Source organism: Sinohyriopsis cumingii, chromosome 7 (assembly GCF_028554795.1).
Source record: "Sinohyriopsis cumingii isolate HCF-2022 chromosome 7, ASM2855479v2, whole genome shotgun sequence".
NCBI classification, from domain to species: domain Eukaryota; kingdom Metazoa; phylum Mollusca; class Bivalvia; order Unionida; family Unionidae; genus Sinohyriopsis; species Sinohyriopsis cumingii.
The window spans coordinates 80416729-80437690 of record NC_142967.1 but is presented as its reverse complement, the minus strand read 5'-3'; the positions used below and the strand labels follow the sequence as shown (position 1 = coordinate 80437690).

General features: G+C 34.2%; 1 protein-coding gene across 2 annotated transcripts in view; it reads right to left on the bottom strand.

Moving 5' to 3' along the window:
• Nucleotides 1-20962, bottom strand: part of LOC149795609 (uncharacterized) — a 63668-nt gene that overhangs the window by 35400 nt on the left and 7306 nt on the right. For both annotated transcript variants that reach the window (XM_089965433.1, XM_089965434.1), the window contains exons 3-7: nucleotides 19671-19829; nucleotides 14732-14822; nucleotides 13376-13459; nucleotides 7570-7671; nucleotides 4036-4173 (exon numbers count right to left, since the gene is read on the bottom strand). In XM_089965433.1, the coding sequence (XP_089821559.1) occupies nucleotides 4036-4173; nucleotides 7570-7671; nucleotides 13376-13459; nucleotides 14732-14822; nucleotides 19671-19829 (574 nt within the window). The remainder of the gene's footprint in view (nucleotides 1-4035; nucleotides 4174-7569; nucleotides 7672-13375; nucleotides 13460-14731; nucleotides 14823-19670; nucleotides 19830-20962) is intronic.

The window sequence follows — 20962 nt, the reverse complement described above, 5'->3', positions numbered from 1 at the left end:
TTTAACTTCCAGCCAGTTAATATTACAAGCAGTTAGTCCGGTGGGCCAGTTCATTTTCTAATTACAGCCTTCACTTATCAAATTTGATCAAAACTGGATTAGAAATAGTCTTGAGTGTAGTAACATGGTCTGTCAATCCCAGTGTATGATCATCTCATTAATATACATGGATTAGAAATAGTCTTGAGTGTAGTAACATGGTCTGTCAATCCCAGTGTAAGATCTCATTAATATGCATGGATTAGAAATAGTCGAGTGTAGTAACATGGTCAGCCAATCCGAGTGTATGATCATCTCATTAATATGCATGGATCCAACACATTATTAAGATTTGAGTTAACACACATAACACAATGCAAAAGGTTGATTTAATGATAATGCTGATAAAAATTCCTTTTTATAAGACTATTTACCTTTGAATATTTTTTTTGTCAAAAGAACATTTATGTGTAACTTGATTTTATTTTGATGAAATGTAGTTCTTTGTAAAGCTAACTTTATTTATGTAATACCTACATGTCACTATTGCCGTGTTTACCTCTTCCAAGATGAGACCATTTGTCAAAGCTGATAACTCCAACCTCCCATAAGAGAGAATATTGTAGGAGTTTAGAAGGAGTCATGGTACCAATTCAAATCCCATAGTAAACATATGGAAACACCATCATATTCAAAATTCAATAGCTTAAAATTTCTGGGTGCTGATGATCAGACTTATATTTCTCCATGCACAACTATCCTTGGTGCAAGCTTCTGTGTGGAGAACACCATATGACCCGCAGCATTTTTTTAATCTACATGTGTATGAAACAAATGTTATTGATTCTGCACCAAATGAATCAGGTGCTACTTTCATTATTGAATACTCCTAAGTCAAGCCTGTAAAAATACTAAAATTGCATCAATAGAATTTTGTCTATATTTTTTAAAATTACAGATATGACAAGCTCTCAAAAGATATTTTTACTAAAATTTTAATTTTCATTATTAACCAATTATGGACCACCAAACCCGTATATACTCTATTATTTGTTCACCCATTTCTAGACTGGTTCACAGTTCTTCTGTATAATTAGTACAGTGTTTCCTATAACCAGATTTAATTTTTTGAAAGAAAAAGTTGTATTTTACTCATTAATATTGGAGCATAACTGTATGAAAGAATTGGTCATGCTTGTGCATGGATAATAGTGCAAGAGCATTCTATGTGATACCACTGTCTATAGCTAAATTGCATCCCCATTACATGTTGCTGTGTTGTATTATACTTATTAGTGGCTTATTCTTGTTATTAAAATAATTGTTTTCTGCCTTTGTATCTTCATGTTATGTTTTTATGGCATGCATGATACACAAAAGAAACACAAGGATGCTGACATCAGCAAGTATGACATCACAGGGTAACAAATTACATGACACATTGTATTTCATCTCTCAATGGCTATAAGACAAGTTTTAAATGTTTTAAATTTCAAAATTGCATTCCTTTTCTTGCTGACTCTCAGAGAAATAAGATGCAGTGCATCCCTATTCATATCAATCAAACCAAACTAATAACTGTGCCACATGACAGGTCAAAATGATAAGAGGCCATTGCCCTTTTGTGACTAAAACAAATACACACTCCCATGAAGCATCAAGAGATGCTGACATTCCAAACTTATTTAAACTATCATCACATGTGATTCATCACCCCCAAATCTTAATAAAAAAGGTAAAAAACCCAAAGAAAAGTTCCATAAGCTTTATTATACTGAAGAATTAAATAAAAGCGTGCTATTTTTTAGTATAAAACTATGGGAACGGTGAGGAAGCAAAGAATAGACAGAGTAATTTCTTCAAGCCTGGTAATGTTCCCCACAACAAGGGGAAAAATGTGCATAACCCAAAAGACACAGCCACTTGAGGTCTGTTACAGAAGGACAATAAGAGACAAATTTGAAAAAGCCATCCAAAGTTCCTATAATGCTGACATTGATGTTGGAGACAGAAAGCCCATGAACAAACTGCTGCGGCCCAAGCTAAGAAGTAAGCTGGAGTGGTGAAATATGTGGATAACTTTGCGATGCCAAGGAAAATCCATGTTTCTATGGAATATTCAGACACTGATAAAACTTATCACTGCATAAACTACTTGTTAAATTTAAGTAATAGAAATGAACTGCATATTAAAGTTGTCTAATACATAAATCTATACCTACATTTAGCCAAAAACTCATAAAAAGTTAAGAAAAAGTCTCAAAATCATTATTGTGGCTACTTTCCTCTATAAGCAGTGTTAAATTACTTACTTTTTAATATAAAGCTGAATAATATGCATAAATTATTGAAAAAAAGAGAAACAAAGCAAACCTTGCAATCACTCAATTACAGTCAAAAGGGAGGTAATACACCTTGATTTGGCAAACCAAATAGCAAGCTCTAATTTACAGCTAAATGATTCCTTACTATTACTTGATAGTAAGTGCAGTGCAATGTTGCCTTTATAAATAGCTTTTGTTTCAAATCTGAAACCATATTTCTGACATGAAGCTTGTTTTCATCTATTCACAACAACATATCTGGTAAACAAAACACATATTGCTTAGTGCATACAGGAAAAAATGCTAAGTTGTGGAACAATGTGTTCCGAGAGCACCAATTCCAACACCCTGACTATAAAGGTTTTCTATCATGGGACTTAGTACATGAAGAGAAAAGAGGTCTGGTGTGGTGGGAGAGGGCAATATGTTCAACATGCAATTATACATCAAGAATGTTTCAACTGTATGAAGTGATGCCAAAGAGAGGTTGGGGAAGAAAAACTACCTGTGTAAATAATGCAATACAGATAGGACTTTTGCAAAATGTCCCTCCCTGCTCCCTCAACTAAAGGGATGCAGAAAAGTTCCAATATTGTTTGCCCAAAAATTTAATGTACCAATATGAGAGACATGGCTGAACATAGAAAAGGTGTCAAGGAGTTTAATTCTATGACAGGAAATAAGACAGATATAATTGATATTCAATGTGACTCGACATAAAATAATGCAACTTACAGGTTGAGGCAATGCAGCATGTGCAGTTTTGTGCGCAGTCCTTGATTTTTTTTCAGTGCTCTCTGCTTTGATCTACTGAATGTGTCTCTAAAGTTAAATGATCAGCATGGATACATAAGTGATTGTGACATAAGTGACTTACATTTAAAATCTCTCCCCCACACCCTATTGGGGAACTGTTGCATGTGTTAAATGGTATTTAACCATATAGGCCAATCTGTGGGTACCATCATATGAAATTCTGCCATCAGGCCAAACTATACTCTTTTCCCCATGGCCTGAGCTATCTACTGCCACTGTCCAGTGTATAAAACCCTTCCCATTTGTCTTTTGCATAGATTTATTTCTCGAAAATCACATGCAAACCATGAAAAAAAGACTCCATTATGATTGTCATATGCAAAAACCACCCAAATAATACTCTGGATGCACATGGTAACCATGGAAACAATAGACTCCTATTATGGTATAGGTCACATGTAGGAGTCACGGTACCAATTCAACTCCCATAGTAAACATATGAAAACACCATCATATTCAAAATTCAATAATAAAATTTATGGGTGCTGATGATCAGACTTATATTTCTCCATGCACAACTATCCTTGGTGCAATCTTCTGTGTGGAGAACACCATATGACCCACGGCATTTTTTTAATCTACATGTGCATGAAACACGTTATTGATTCTGCACCAAATGAATCAGGTGCTACTTTCATTACTGAGTACTCCTAAGTCAAGCATGTAAAAATACTTAAGTTGCATCAATAGAATTTTGTCTATATTATTTTAAAATTACAGATAGGATAAGCTCTCAAAAGATATTTTTACTAAAATTTTAATTTTCATTATTAACCAATTATGGACCACCAAACCCGTATATACTCTATTATTTGTTCACCCATTTCTAGACTGGTTCACAGTTCTTCCATATAATTAGTACCGTGTGTCCTAGAACAGAGAGAATGCAGAACCTGTTGTCAAAAGAGGTACCTACCAGTTTATGTTGAGACAGTGTGTTGATGACAGGGTCCCAGGGCCTCTTGAGCAAGTTAGTGAGAGCCTCAGTTGAGGCTGCTGGGGACTTTATGTTGCTACTTCCTACAGCTATCATCTTGTCTACCAGTGATGGAGCCTACATAAATAGCAAGCGAGATGTGATAAGGTGCATATTCAATGGTTTTAAATTCATAAATCTACAGTGGATAAACTGATAATGAAAACAGTTTAAGTACTTATAAACGTAAGTCAATGAAAAGTAATTGGCAAAAGTCAAATACATTTAGCATAAGCATATTCACAAAAAGTTTATGGGTACTATATAATGTAAAATTATTTAACTAAGCATAAAATAAAAAGTGGTATAACAAATTATGGATAGAAAATTTTTGTGAATACTGAAAGGTTCATTATAATTGTTGTGTGTGTGTGTGTGTGTGACATGGATTTTTAACATAGCTTTAAAAATGTTTCAGTCATATCGCTATGATGTCTGCAGTATGGCAGTTTATGGTGGTGTCTAGCACTGGGGCATCATGCCACAGACATTTACCAGCATGTCCCACCCATTCACATTATCCTGACACCAGGCCAATCAATCATAACAATAACCTCTTAATGCTGAGTGCCAAGCAAGGCAGCTTCTAGTACCATTTTTATAAAGTCTGACTCGGCTGGGATTCAAACCTGTGACCTCCTGCATCCACGATTCTCTAACCACTAAACCACTGGAGCAGTCAAGGACGAACTAACTGTCCCCATCTGAATGGACATAATACACCTATTCACTTGCCTCTGACATCGTTGTCAAACTGCGACTGAATAGTTAGCACATGAAAGAACATCCAACCACTGTGATCCTAAAATCTTTAGACATGAAAATACTTAGCTTCTAGCAAGTGACACACTAGAGTAATTTTGTGGATACTGAGGTTCATTATAATTGTTTTACTATGGATAAAGTAATTTTGTGGATACTGAGGTTCATTATAATTGTTTTACAATGGATAAAATAAGATACAGAGAGGTTCATCATAATTGTTTTACTATGGATAAAGTAATTTTGTGGATACTGAGGTTCATTATAATTGTTTTACAATGGATAAAGTAAGATACAGAGAGGTTCATTATAATTGTTTTACCATGGATAAAGTAATTTTGTGGATACTGAGGTTCATTATAATTGTTTTACAATGGATAAAATAAGATACAGAGAGGTTCATCATAATTGTTTTACTATGGATAAAGTAATTTTGTGGATACTGAGGTTTATTATAATTGTTTTACAATGGATAAAGTAAGATACAGAGAGGTTCATTATAATTGTTTTACCATGGATAAAGTAATTTTGTGGATACTGAGGTTCATTATAATTGTTTTACAATGGATAAAAAAAGATACAGAGAGGTTCATCATAATTGTTTTACTATGGATAAAGTAATTTTGTGGATACTGAGGTTCATTATAACTGTTTTACAATGGATAAAGTAAGATACAGAGAGGTTCATTATAATTGTTTTACCATGGATAAAGTAATTTTGTAGATACTGAGGTTCATTATAATTGTTTTACTATGGATAAAGTAATTTTGTGGATACTGAGGTTCATTATAATTGTTTTACAATGGATAAAGTAAGATACAGAGAGGTTCATTATAATTGTTTTACCATGGATAAAGTAATTTTGTGGATACTGAGGTTCATTATAATTGTTTTACAATGGATAAAGTAAGATACAGAGAGGGTCATCATAATTGTTTTACTATGGATAAAGTAATTTTGTGGATACTGAGGTTCATTATAATTGTTTTACAATGGATAAAGTAAGATACAGAGAGGTTCATCATAATTGTTTTACTATGGATAAAGTAATTTTGTGGATACTGAGGTTCATCATAATTGTTTTACTATGGATAAAGTAATTTTGTGGATACTGAGGTTCATTATAATTGTTTTACCATGGATAAAGTAATTTTGTAGATACTGAGGTTCATTATAATTGTTTTACTATGGATAAAGTAATTTTGTGGATACTGAGGTTCATTATAATTGTTTTACAATGGATAAAGTAAGATACAGAGAGGTTCATCATAATTGTTTTACTATGGATAAAGTAATTTTGTGGATACTGAGGTCCATTATAATTGTTTTACAATGGATAAAGTAAGATACAGAGAGGTTCATTATAATTGTTTTACTACGGATAAAGTAATTTTGTGGATACTGAGGTTCATTATAATTGTTTTACCATGGATAAAGTAATTTTGTGGATACTGAGGTTCATTATAATTGTTTTACTACGGATAAAGTAATTTTGTGGATACTGAGGTTCATTATAATTGTTTTACCATGGATAAAGTAATTTTGTGGATACTGAGGTTCATCATAATTGTTTTACTACGGATAAAGTAATTTTGTGGATACTGAGGTTCATTATAATTGTTTTACAATGGATAAAGTAAGATACAGAGAGGTTCATTATAATTGTTTTACTACGGATAAAGTAATTTTGTGGATACTGAGGTTCATTATAATTGTTTTACCATGGATAAAGTAATTTTGTGGATACTGAGGTTCATTATAATTGTTTTACAATGGATAAAGTAAGATACAGAGAGGTTCATTATAATTGTTTTACCATGGATAAAGTAAGATACAGAGAGGTTCATTATAATTGTTTTACCATGGATAAAGTAATTTTGTGGATACTGAGGTTCATTATAATTGTTTTACAATGGATAAAGTAAGATACAGAGAGGTTCATCATAATTGTTTTACTATGGATAAAGTAATTTTGTGAATACTGAGAGGTTCATTATAATTGTTTTACTAGGAATAAAGTAATTTTGTACATAATAAAAATTTATTATAACTGTTTCACTATGGATAATGTAATTTTGTGGATATTGAGGTTCATTATAAATGTTTTACTATGGATAAAGTAATTTTGTTGATACTGATAGGTTCACTATAATTGTTTTACTATGAATAAAGTAATTTTGTAGATAATAAAAGATTCATTATAATTGTTTTCCATGCTTTACATTATTTGCTACCACTGATCTGAACTCTTGGTTCGGGATAAATATGTTAATCCCTTGATCTGATTCTTGCATAACATCTTCACATTATCAGATGACAACTGGTTTACCAATTTATTACAGTGATAGTGATTTTAAGAAGATATTGAGTCCATTTGAGAACATGGGGTATGGCCATATTCGGGAACAGTGATATTCATGGGTGCATTTTTAAAATAGTGTACTCATCAGCAATCCTGAGATCTTTCTGAAATCAACTGGTGATGTAGAACTAGTAACTTATGGTCATATAGTGTATATAAGATAAGTACTTGAAAGGTGGCACTATGCAGAAAAATGACAAAAAATCCAAATACCATGATACAATAGAACCCACAATATCAAAGGAACCTACCACAATTGTAATTCCATGCTAGTGCCAAATGAGATTTTGTGAATGGTTCCAAGCCAACTTTCAGACCTGTTTTTTAAAATGTCAATATGTGTACTAACCTTAGCCCTGATTGTTTGGAGAACATCAAGATAGGCTGATAGAAGGGGCATGCTGAGATTCTCCACTAAAATACCATGTAGCCACTGGGTCAACTTTGTATCCTGTATGATGTAAATAACAAGCATGGTCATCAAAAATTTAAATGTAAGAACAATAAAATTCACACATATTGTACAAAATTCACTGTCACTACATATTCTGGTATTGTCTGGCTATCCTAGTGAAGACATCTGCCTCCAATTTGATCAACACAGTTTTAAAAGTTAGATCCTGACCTACATAGCTGATTGGTCAATTTTTAGTTAGGACTTAAATTTCAGCCAATCAGACTTGAATTTTGTCAACAGAACTTAAGTCTAGACTTATGTTTAAATTTATAATCTTGTGTTTGGATTGGTTAAAATTTATGTTTGACTTAAATCTGACGAACCACATGTCTTATGTGTTAAGTCTAAATGTAACTTAAAACTAGTGTTAGAAAAATCAAGCCATATTTTGATCAGACCTATTATGCTCACATATATCATCATGATTTCAGATGATTAGTTATGAACAACATCGACGCATATTAATGCATCTAACTTACTTTGTTCATTACAAAGCAATGGATGTAAACCTGAGAAGGACAGTTAACAATCACTGGTTTTGGGGTTATGAAGAGTTCTTATTGCAGAAAAAATGTAACAAATATGAATTAAATCTGAAAACAAGATGCTTCAATATGGAGACAACAAAATATTTGTATAAAATAACAAATTAATACAAAGGTCATCATCGCTAGCCAAGATTCTGATGTGATCATAAAATTGACCTCTAGAGTGGTAACAAGCTCAGCCAATCAGATGCGATATCACCTCATTAATATGTGGAGACATTGTTCATAATTGCACTCATCATGATGATACATGCTTACTTAGAATGTCTAATCCAAATTAAGGCTTAGTGTTCAGTATAGCTAACAGATAAAACTGATGAGAAATATAACCTATTCTGTTCACTGAAAATGTCATCATACAATACAATGGAATCCAAGGTTAAAAACTGCACATTGAATTTTGTAAGATTTTTTGGGATTCAGCTTGCAAACAAATTCAGACTTAGTCTGATCCCAAGAGTGAGATTTCCCTATCCACAACAGTGCATATTTTATCTAACTTACAGCTAGGAAACATGTTGAAAAAACAACTGTGTATCAATAGCATCAATAGAAATACCATTATATACTTGCTGAGAAGTTGGGTCCAACTGCAATTGTGAGGAATAATTAGTAGAACAAACTAAACAGAATCTGATCAGATGGCACTTGGCAGACAACAGTCTACATTGTTTGCAATTGCACTTGAATTATAAACCAGAATACAATGTATTTTCAAGAAATATGAACCTTATTAGACAGAGTATAAAAGGTTTAGTTTGTTGTAAATAATGATTACAATTAAGAGACGATAAACAATGATTATTGTTAATAGGCAATAAACAATGATTACTTTTATTAGGCAATAAACAATGATTACTTTTAACAGGCAATAAACAATGTTTGCTGTTAACTGGTGATAAACAATGATTACTGTTAACAGGCAATAAACAATTACCATTAACAGACAATACACAATGATTATTGTTAACATACAAGTCAAATGTTTCTTTTTATATTAAAACAACAAGAAGCATTACAGATGTTCATGATATTATAACTTAACATCATTTAACAGTGTTAATTGATTGCATCCATGTGGAATAGGCCTCTGTAACAACACTGTCAAACATCATTTAACAGTGTTAATTCATTGCATCCATGTGGAGTAGGTCTATGTAACAACACTGTCAAACATCATTTAATAGTGTTAATTGATTGCATCCATGTGGAATAGGCCTCTGTAACAACACTGTCAAACATCATTTAACAGTGTTAATTGATTGCATCCATGTGGAATAGGCCTCTGTAACAACACTGTCAAACATCATTTAACAGTGTGAATTGATTGCATCCATGTGGAATAGGTCTCTGTAACAACACTGTCAAACATCATTTAACAGTGTGAATTGGTTGCATCAATAAGGAATTGGTCTATGTAACAACACTGTCAAACATCATTTAACAGTGTGAATTGGTTGCATCCATGTGGAATAGGTCTCTGTAACAACACTGTCAAACATCATTTGTGTTAATTGATTGCATCCATGTGGAATAGGCCTCTGTAACAACACTGTCAAACATCATTTAACAGTGTTAATTGATTGCATCCATGTGGAATAGGCCTCTGTAACAACACTGTCAAACATCATTTAACAGTGTGAATTGATTGCATCCATGTGGAATAGGTCTCTGTAACAACACTGTCAAACATCATTTAACAGTGTGAATTGGTTGCATCAATAAGGAATTGGTCTATGTAACAACACTGTCAAACATCATTTAACAGTGTGAATTGGTTGCATCCATGTGGAATAGGTCTCTGTAACAACACTGTCAAACATCATTTAACAGTGTTAATTGATTGCATCCATGTGGAATAGGCCTCTGTAACAACACTGTCAAACATCATTTAACAGTGTTAATTGATTGCATCCATGTGGAATAGGCCTCTGTAACAACACTGTCAAACATCATTTAACAGTATGAACTGGTTGCATCAATGTGGAATAGGCCTCTCTAACAACACTGTCAAACATCATTTAACAGTGTTAATTGGTTGCATCCATGTGGAATAGGTCTCTGTAACAACACTGTCAAACATCATTTAACAGTGTGAATTGATTGCATCCATGTGGAATAGGTCTCTGTAACAATACTGTCAAACATCATTTAACAGTGTGAATTGATTGCATCCATGTGGAATAGGTCTCTGTAACAACACTGTCAAACATTATTTAACAGTGTGAATTGGTTGCATCAATAAGGAATTGGTCTATGTAACAACACTGTCAAACATCATTTAACAGTGTGAATTGGTTGCATCCATGTGGAATAGGTCTCTGTAACAACACTGTCAAACATCATTTAACAGTGTTAATTGATTGCATCCATGTGGAATAGGCCTCTGTAACAACACTGTCAAACATCATTTAACAGTGTGAATTGATTGCATCCATGTGGAATAGGTCTCTGTAACAACACTGTCAAACATCATTTAACAGTGTGAATTGGTTGCATCAATAAGGAATTGGTCTATGTAACAACACTGTCAAACATCATTTAACAGTATGAACTGGTTGCATCAATGTGGAATAGGCCTCTCTAACAACACTGTCAAACATCATTTAACAGTGTTAATTGGTTGCATCCTTGTAGAATAGGTCTATGTAACAACACTGTCAAACATCATTTAACAGTGTGAATTGGTTGCATCAATGTGGAATAGGTCTCTGTAACAACACTGTCAAACATCATTTAACAGTGTGAATTGGTTGCATCCATGTGGAATAGGCCTCTGTAACAACACTGTCAAACATCATTTAACAGTGTGAATTGGTTGCATCAATGTGGAATAGGCCTCTGTAACAACACTGTCAAACATCATTTAACAGTGTGAATTGATTGCATCCATGTGGAATAGGCCTCTGTAACAACACTGTCAAACATCATTTAACAGTGTGAATTGATTGCATCCATGTGGAATAGGTCTCTGTAACAACACTGTCAAACATCATTTAACAGTGTGAATTGGTTGCATCAATAAGGAATTGGTCTATGTAACAACACTGTCAAACATCATTTAACAGTGTGAATTGGTTGCATCCATGTGGAATAGGTCTCTGTAACAACACTGTCAAACATCATTTAACAGTGTTAATTGATTGCATCCATGTGGAATAGGCCTCTGTAACAACACTGTCAAACATCATTTAACAGTGTTAATTGATTGCATCCATGTGGAATAGGCCTCTGTAACAACACTGTCAAACATCATTTAACAGTATGAACTGGTTGCATCAATGTGGAATAGGCCTCTCTAACAACACTGTCAAACATCATTTAACAGTGTTAATTGGTTGCATCCTTGTAGAATAGGTCTATGTAACAACACTGTCAAACATCATTTAACAGTGTGAATTGGTTGCATCAATGTGGAATAGGTCTCTGTAACAACACTGTCAAACATCATTTAACAGTGTGAATTGGTTGCATCCATGTGGAATAGGCCTCTGTAACAACACTGTCAAACATCATTTAACAGTGTGAATTGGTTGCATCAATGTGGAATAGGCCTCTGTAACAACACTGTCAAACATCATTTAACAGTGTGAATTGGTTGCATCCATGTGGAATAGGCCTCTGTAACAACACTGTCAAACATCATTTAACAGTGTGAATTGATTGCATCCATGTGGAATAGGCCTCCATAACAACACTGTCAAACATCATTTAACAGTGTGAATTGATTGCATCCATGTGGAATAGGCCTCTGTAACAACACTGTCAAACATCATTTAACAGTGTGAATTGGTTGCATCAATGTGGAATAGGCCTCTGTAACAACACTGTCAAACATCATTTAACAGTGTGAATTGATTGCATCCATGTGGAATAGGCCTCTATAACAACACTGTCAAACATCATTTAACAGTGTGAATTGATAGCATCAATGTGGAATAGGCCTCTGTAACAACACTGTCAAACATCATTTAACAGTGTGAATTGGTTGCATCCATGTGGAATAGGTCTCTGTAACAACACTGTCAAACATCATTTAACAGTGTGAATTGATTGCATCCATGTGGAATAGGTCTATGTAACAAAACTGTCAAACATCATTTAACAGTGTGAATTGGTTGCATCAATAAGGAATTGGTCTATGTAACAACACTGTCAAACATCATTTAACAGTGTGAATTGACTGCATCCATGTGGAATAGGCCTCTGTAACAACACTGTCAAACATCATTTAACAGTGTTAATTGATTGCATCAATGTGGAATAGGTCTCTGTAACAACACTGTCAAACATCATTTAACAGTGTGAATTGGTTGCATTAATGTGGAATAGGTCTATGTAACAACACTGTCAAACATCATTTAACAGTGTGAATTGGTTGCATCAATGTGGAATAGGTCTATATAACAACACTGTCAAACATCATTTAACAGTGTTAATTGATTGCATCCATGTGGAATAGACCTCTGTAACAACACTGTCAAACATCATTTAACAGTGTGAATTGGTTGCATCCATGTGGAATAGGCCTCTGTAACAACACTGTCAAACATCATTTAACAGTGTGAATTGGTTGCATCCATGTGGAATAGGCCTCTGTAACAACACTGTCAAACATCATTTAACAGTGTGAATTGGTTGCATCCATGTGGAATAGGCCTCTGTAACAACACTGTCAAACATCATTTAACAGTGTGAATTGGTTGCATCCATGTGGAATAGGCCTCTGTAACAACACTGTCAAACATCATTTAACAGTGTGAACTGGTTGCATCCATGTGGAATAGGCCTCTGTAACAACACTGTCAAACATCATTTAACAGTGTGAATTGGTTGTATCCATGTTGAATAGGCCTCTGTAACAACACTGTCAAACTGTATCATACATACGCAGGAACCTACTCACATGATCCTTACCAGGGCCTGTACTTAACCACATGATCCCTACCAGGGCCTGTACTTACCCACATGACCCCTACCAGGGATTGTACTTACTCACATGACCCCTACCAGGGCATGTACTTACCCACATGACCCCTACCAGGGCCTGTACTTACCCACGTGACCCATACCAGGGCATGTACTTACTCACATGATCCCTACCAGGGCCAGTACTTACCGACATGATCCCTACCAGGGCCTGTACTTACCCACATGATCCCTACTAAGGCCTGTCTAAATCTTTTAGCTGTCTTATCAATATGGATCCTTCTCATCACAGGTTCATTTGGAGTCTGGAAAGAAGATATAAATAGTATTACATTCTTATAAACAATATGTAGCTATAATTAAATTTTTGGCAATCTCGTACAAAAATCTTTTTTACATACCCATTCAATATGACTTGGCTGGTTTGATTTTCAATACAGACATTCAACCTATTTTTCTACATACACTAACTGGAACTATATGGGTGTTTTCAGGAAGAGGAAAGAACTCAGTTTTATGGCATAGGAATGTTTCAGCCTGAAGGTCATATGACACATCTGTATGCTACATCAAAATTCTTCTTTCTGGCAACTACAAAAAAAACAACAATGTAGTTTTGTGTATCATCTATAATTTGTTCAAATTCATTTAGAGCTACATCCATGGTTTTAAAAAAAATCGTCCCTTCCCAAGTCAGACACCAACCCACCCTGGTTTCTTTGACCCAGTGGTCATAACCCAAAATCAGCTTGATATACATCTTTGCATCAAGTCTGGTCAAGAAAGATAATAAATGTCATTATGAGTGCAATTATTACATATCTGACATTTAACTGACTCTCATGAACCCCAAAGTGGGAGGCCCCAAAACTATATCCCTCTCATGGTATGGTTATCACACAGGCATACTTGTCCTAAGTATCAGTTTGTATGAACTTCTATCTAGTGGACAGTCAGATGTATGGACAGATGGTTTCACATTATCTAGTGGACAGTCAGATGTATGGACAGATGGTTTCACATTATCTAGTGGACAGTCAGATGTATGGACAGATGGTTTCACATTATCCAGTGGACAGTCAGATGTATGGACAGATGGTTTCACATTATCCTCCACTAAAATATGGGAATATTTCTGCAGTTAATTCCAAAATCATTAACAAAAATAACCATTTTTCCATTTGTCAATGTTCAAAAGCAAATGCCACATATATAACCAACTATCCAGAGCAGATAGGTTCATCCTTAAGTCAGTGTCTACATTCAGTTCCAGTTAAAGCTCAAGAAAATATTTATACAAAACTCTAAAAAATTTAAAGGTAAACAACTAAACAAATTGAGAAGAGAAAGGAACTGTCACTGAGGAATCACTCAGTATAAATGCATGTCAGTCCAAATCAAGAACTTGCCAGTGTTCCTCAAATTACTTTATTGGCACCTGTTACTAACACTCATTCTATCATAGCCTGTATTTTAAATTTTTAAATTGATTCCCAAGTTCAGATGTAATATGTAAAAGCAATTCTTAACAGGAAAATGGTGATAGTGGTGGTGGCAACATTTTTTTCCCTACTTACCCCTTCATATGTAAGTCTAGCCAGTCTGTCAGCATGAAGAATCTTCATCACTTTGTTGAATAATCGGTTCTGTTGTGGGGCCCATCCAGATCTAAAGACAACAAGAGACTCAAGTGTGCTTTCTATTACTTAGCTGGATACAAAATTAACAGCTCACCATTTCACGAAACTGGCATATAAAACATTGTAGAAACATAACCCTGTGTAAAGTATCTGCCATCCTTTACATCATGTTGATTGACCCTCTTTTATTAAGGTCAGAAAAATATTTTTTACAAAGATAAAGGTATAACTAGTATATGTAGCTCCGGCTTAGATTTAGAATCAACCAAAATCTTCATCATATAACCTGTTTGCCAAGTTTCATCACAATTATGCAAGAGAAATAGTTTCCTAAGAAGTAACCAGCTCAGCTAATCAGATGCAAGATCACTAATATGGGCAGATATCACTTGGTTAAGAACCTGTTAAAGACCATTATCATAAAAGCTTATTAACCAAGTTTGAGCCAAATCCAACCTAAATTTGGTCTCCAGAGTGGTTACTAGCTTAGTTAATCAGATAAAAAATTACCTCATAAATATATCAGGGTTCCTGCCACAAATTTAAAATAAGATTATAGTTCTTTTCCACACCAAGAAGTAAACATTTCCAGAATTCCAGAAGACCTCCAAATCTGTAAACTAAAACTTTAGGAGAAAAAATTGTCCAGACATTTTCAAGACCTGGAAAAGAAATTTTCACACTGTAGACCTTTTTTAGAATTCCAGACCCATGTGGGAACCCCAATATATGCAGACACTGCTTGTAATCAAATTCATCCAGCTCCTTCATGATACAAGATTATTTAGCAACTTTATAAAAAAAAAGTCATTTTAGTTAGCAGTGTGCTTAAATCATGTAAAATTTTCAAAAGTACAATATACAAAAGAAATATCATCCACATTACATTAATGTAGCATAGAGGTATGCCAACATTCTCTCCATTGTGCATGTTTTAAATGCAAACTACTTCACCTTACATACGTTACTCTCTCAAAAGTACATATTATCTGGTGAGCACCCCCTAAGCTCTCTAAAGTTGACAATATACCATAATATGCTCTCTAAGGTGGACAATAAACCATAATATGCTAAGGTGGACAATATAAAATAATATACTCTCTAAGGTGGACAATATACCATAATACACTCTCTAAGGTGGACAATATAAAATAATATATTCTCTAGGGTGGAGTAAGTGCAAAACATACATGTAACATCAGAAATTCTTATAAACACTGAAAACTAATTTCCACATATGTTGGCAATGATTTGGTGGAAAATGAGTAGGCGAGAAAGAGAAAAAGAAAGAAGAATTCTGAAAAATAAGCCTATCACATTTCATAGGTAAAGAAGTTTGAATTTCAAACAGATCTCTGCATTAAACCTTAGTATTAGGGATTTATTATGGAGAAATAAAAGCATCAAATATCAAGTAAAAATTATATTTATTTTAGGAGATAATGGTTAACATTTTTCTGTGTTGGTTCGAGTCTTTTTAATATCTTAAATGTATATAGGGTCATAATATATTAGCAAGTTCTATGTTCTAGTAATGTAGTACATGATATGTATCATATATATATATATATATATATATATATATATATATATATATATATATACACACATACAGTGGAGCCTCGTTAATCCGGACACATTTGTTCCCAGCAAATATGTCCGGATTAACGAGTTTTCCGGATAACTGAATCATGCACATTTTTTATTTTATGATATCATCACACCGTATATATGTACATGTATATGCTAGCTTTAAATGTAATGTACTGTATATTCAATAATGGTTGAAATAAATTAATGAATACATCTATTAATTTGTGTTTATTTCACATTATTATAACATGTGCTTGTATGTACATATACAGTAAATAGAAGTTTAGACAATTAACACATCGAACACATCACACTATGTTCATGTACATGTATGTACTGTACATACATTTATTATGTCAATTTCCTGAATAAGTCTGTAACCTTTGTTTGCCTGGATTCTTTGAAGCCCTATTCTGTCCACAGCTTAAAAATGTCAACTGTATTTGCACAGCAAACAATAAACTGTGATTGTTACATACAATTGGTAAACAACAAAGAGGCTTAATGACACTTTTAGTTTATTACCATATGTTATGTCAAAAAGCATGGACGATTTGATCCCAGTGTGTTTATTTAATTATCAACACCCCCGTCGGCGACTAGCTAAAACAGACATTGTTTATACAATCGCTGGTTACAATATGGTCACGCTACTTAGTTATTGATAGTGGCCATAGATTCTCAAGGGCTTCACTACTGTGTTTTATGTATTATTCTTCTGACTGTATTTTCACATAGGATTTTTCGAATTTTCTTATTTTTGGACAGATTTTTTTCCGGATTATTGAGACAAGTTTTAATGTAATTTTACACTTTGGTCCCCGATTTTGATTTCCGGATCCAGAACGCGGATTTCTTGATTAACGGAGCAAATTAATGTTTAGGAATTAGGTTCCCATTGAATTATGTCCGGATAGCGAGGTTTCCGGATAAATGGAGTCCGGATTAACGAGGCTCCACTGTATGTATGTATATATATATATATATATATATATATATATATATATATATATATATATATATATATATATATATATATATACTTTTAAATGCAATTATTTATCAACAATCCAAAACATATTTTTATAAAAACAAAACACGGGGTTTGCAGGTTTGGAAGATTCAAAAATAAGTTTAAACAAACCTTCATGACTGACCATTTGGTGTGTTCGGTTCAGTAATCATATATTATTTTTTAAATTCGATTTGATGCCCTGTGGTAAATGATGTCATCATTATATCTTAAGAATGATTGACAATGAGGAACACACTTCAATTTTGATGACTTCTCAATGAATTTAAACTTGTTTTTGTTGGTAAACTTCAGGCTTCTACCATAAAATATTTATTTAATATTTGCTTCTAAGGTACCAGAAAATAAATCTATGATTACATACAATAATTTCCACTTACTGCTAACTTCATATCAATGTATCAGTGCTTCATTGTGTTATCATAGCTTATTACACTTATCTGGATCAAAATAACACTGTACCAAAATACATACATATGAGTGATTATACTTCTATTTTCATTTTGCCTGATGTATATTTTTATGAATTTTCTATCATTTTTCAAATGTATTTCAACTTGCACTAGGCACTCATATAAAAGAAAAACAGAAACATATTTTGTATTTGTTCTCAAATCAGCTGCAGTACCTTAATATTGGGGGCCTTGAGTGGCCAAGTGATCTAAAGCGTTCACTGTTATGGATCGCTGCCATCTCACCTCTGTCTGCATGGGTAAAAGTCTTGGATTTGGCCAATGTCGGTATATGAGAAAGCTTGCCATTCACTTTTTGTGGGTCGGTGGTTCTTTCCGGGGCTTTCCCAGGTTCTTCCTCCACCATTTATTTTGGCTGCCATGTATAGATTATCTTGTGCTGAAAAATGGTGTTAACCCTGTAACAACAACAACCTTAATATTAGTACAGCATGTGTAAACTATTACAACAGCAACAAAGGTTTTCCTACAATTTCAACTAATTCAGTGTTAAACCCAAAACACTTCTTCTGTTGCAATGTTTTTGACTATTTAAATCTATTCAAGAAAAGTACAAACACAGAGTATACAGCAAAATATGTACTGGCTTTACGTGTTCAGTCTTGTTACATTATTTAAAACAATATGTATATAGTAACATTGAACAGTATCTCTGCATAATAGTGACTATGTGGTGTCAACTAAGTTGCAAAGCAAGCAGTTCAACATACATACTGTGCAAATTAGGCAGTTCAAAATACATACTAAGCCACTCAAGCTGTTCAACATACATACTATGCCAATCAAGCAGCTCAACACACACACAGTGCAAAGCAAGCAGTTCAACATAATACTGTGCCAATCAAGCAGTTCAATACACACACTGCAAAGCAAGCAGTTCAACATAATACTGTGCCAATCAAGCAGTTCAACACACACACTGTGCAAAGCAAGCAGTTCAACATATATCCTGTGCCAATCAAGCAGTTCAACATACTGTGCAAAGCAAGCAGTTCAACATACATACTGTGCAAAGCAGTTCAACACACATACTGTGCAAAGCAAGCAGTTCAACACACATACTGAGTCAATCAAGCAGTTCAACAAACTGTGCAAATCAAGCAGTTCAACACACACACACTGTGAAAAGCAAGCAGTTCAACACACACAAACTGTGCAAATCAAGCAGTTCAACACAAACACACTGTGAAAAGCAAGCAGTTCAACACACATATTGTGCAAAGCATGCAGTTCAACACACATACGGAGCCAATCAAGCAGTTCGACACACATACTGAGCCAATCAAGCAGTTAGGCACACATACTGTGCCAATCAAGCAGCTCAACATACATACTGTGCAAAGCAGTTCAACATATATACTGTGCAAAGCAAGCAGTTCAACCCACATACTGTGCAAAGCAAGCAGTTCAACATAATACTGTGCCAATCAAGCAGTTCAACACACACACTGTGCAAAGCACGCAGTTCAACACACATACTGTGTAAAGCATGCAGTTCAACACACATACTGAGCCAATCAAGCAGTTTGACACACATACTGAGCCAATCAAGCAGTTCAACATACAAACTGTGCCAATCAAGCAGTTTAACATGCATACTGTGCAAATCAAGCAGTTTAACATGCATACTGTGCAAATCAAGCAGTTTAACATACATACTGTGCAAATCAAGCAGTTTAACATACATACTGTGCAAATCATGCAATTCAACATACAAACAGATACACAATGGTAAATAAAGCTTTTTTTTTTTTTTAAATTTTAAGTTAAGACTTACCTATTCAGATGATCCTCCCAATCTTCTGGGCTTTCCTCCATTCTGGCAAAGTTGACGTGCCGTTCGCATTCATTCATCAAGGTGCGAGCCTTGGTAACATCGTAAAGTGGCCCAGGCTTTGCTGCTACATTGACCACATCAAGAGGTAAATCTGGCTCCCTTGACAACAATTATGGAAACTTTATCAACTAAAATATATTTTCAGTGGAATTTAAACATACTGCTACAAGTTTAACATTATTTCACAGGTATCTATACACCTTAAATTAGGCAACAATGTTAAAGATGTTAGGGGAACATATATTAATAATACTTCTACTTCTACAGTTGTGACTTGTAAAAGAATATTATCTCATCACACACATTCAATAACTGAAAATTAAGGGAGCAAACTCCTCCCTCCATTTGAAAAATGAGCCACAAGTGGGCCTCGTATCAAATTCACCTGGCAAATTTCATTTTCCCTATTTTAATAGCTGCTATGGATAGTGTACTTTAGACTAATTCAGACTGATTTTTTAGCACAAGGGAGCAGCCATTTTAGTTAGCAGCGTGCTTAGATCATGTACAATTTCCAAAAGTACAATATCCAATGAAATATCATCCACCTGGATCACATAAGGTGGCACTCTACAGTTTCACATTTTGCATAGGGTTAGAATTTTAAAGAAAAAGAATTTCCCAGGCTGTTATCACTGGTTATACAACTTACAAGTTGGCTATTTAAAAAAGACCTTGTATATCTTAGGTGTAATTCAAAGAACCTTTAATTCCCTTTATTTTGGTGTATGATTGATGGGTATAATATGGGTTATTGAGTAAACAGCTTGGCCGTACTCCAGATGTGCAACTTTCCAGAAAGTGCTAGCTCCACTTGGTCATTTTCACTTCCTGAAATTCAGAGGTAAATTGTATAAAAAAGAGCCAATAACATTTTTTTACATTTTATATATTTGGTAATTCATTCATTGCACTTTCAGAAGCTGGTATTGTCTAGTCTGGCAAATTTCATTTTCCCTATTTTAATAGCTGCTATGGATAGTGTACTATAGACTAATTCAGACTGATTTTTTAGCACAAGGGAGCAGTCATTTTAGTTAGCAGTGTGCTTAGATCATGTACAATTTCCAAAAGTACAATATCCAATGAAATATCATCCACATTCCATTAATGTAGCATAGAGGTATGCCAACATTCTCTCCACTGTGCATGTTTTAAATGCAAACAACTTCACCTTACATACGCCATTCTCTCAAAAGCACATAATAACTGGTGAGTGCCCCCCAACTTAC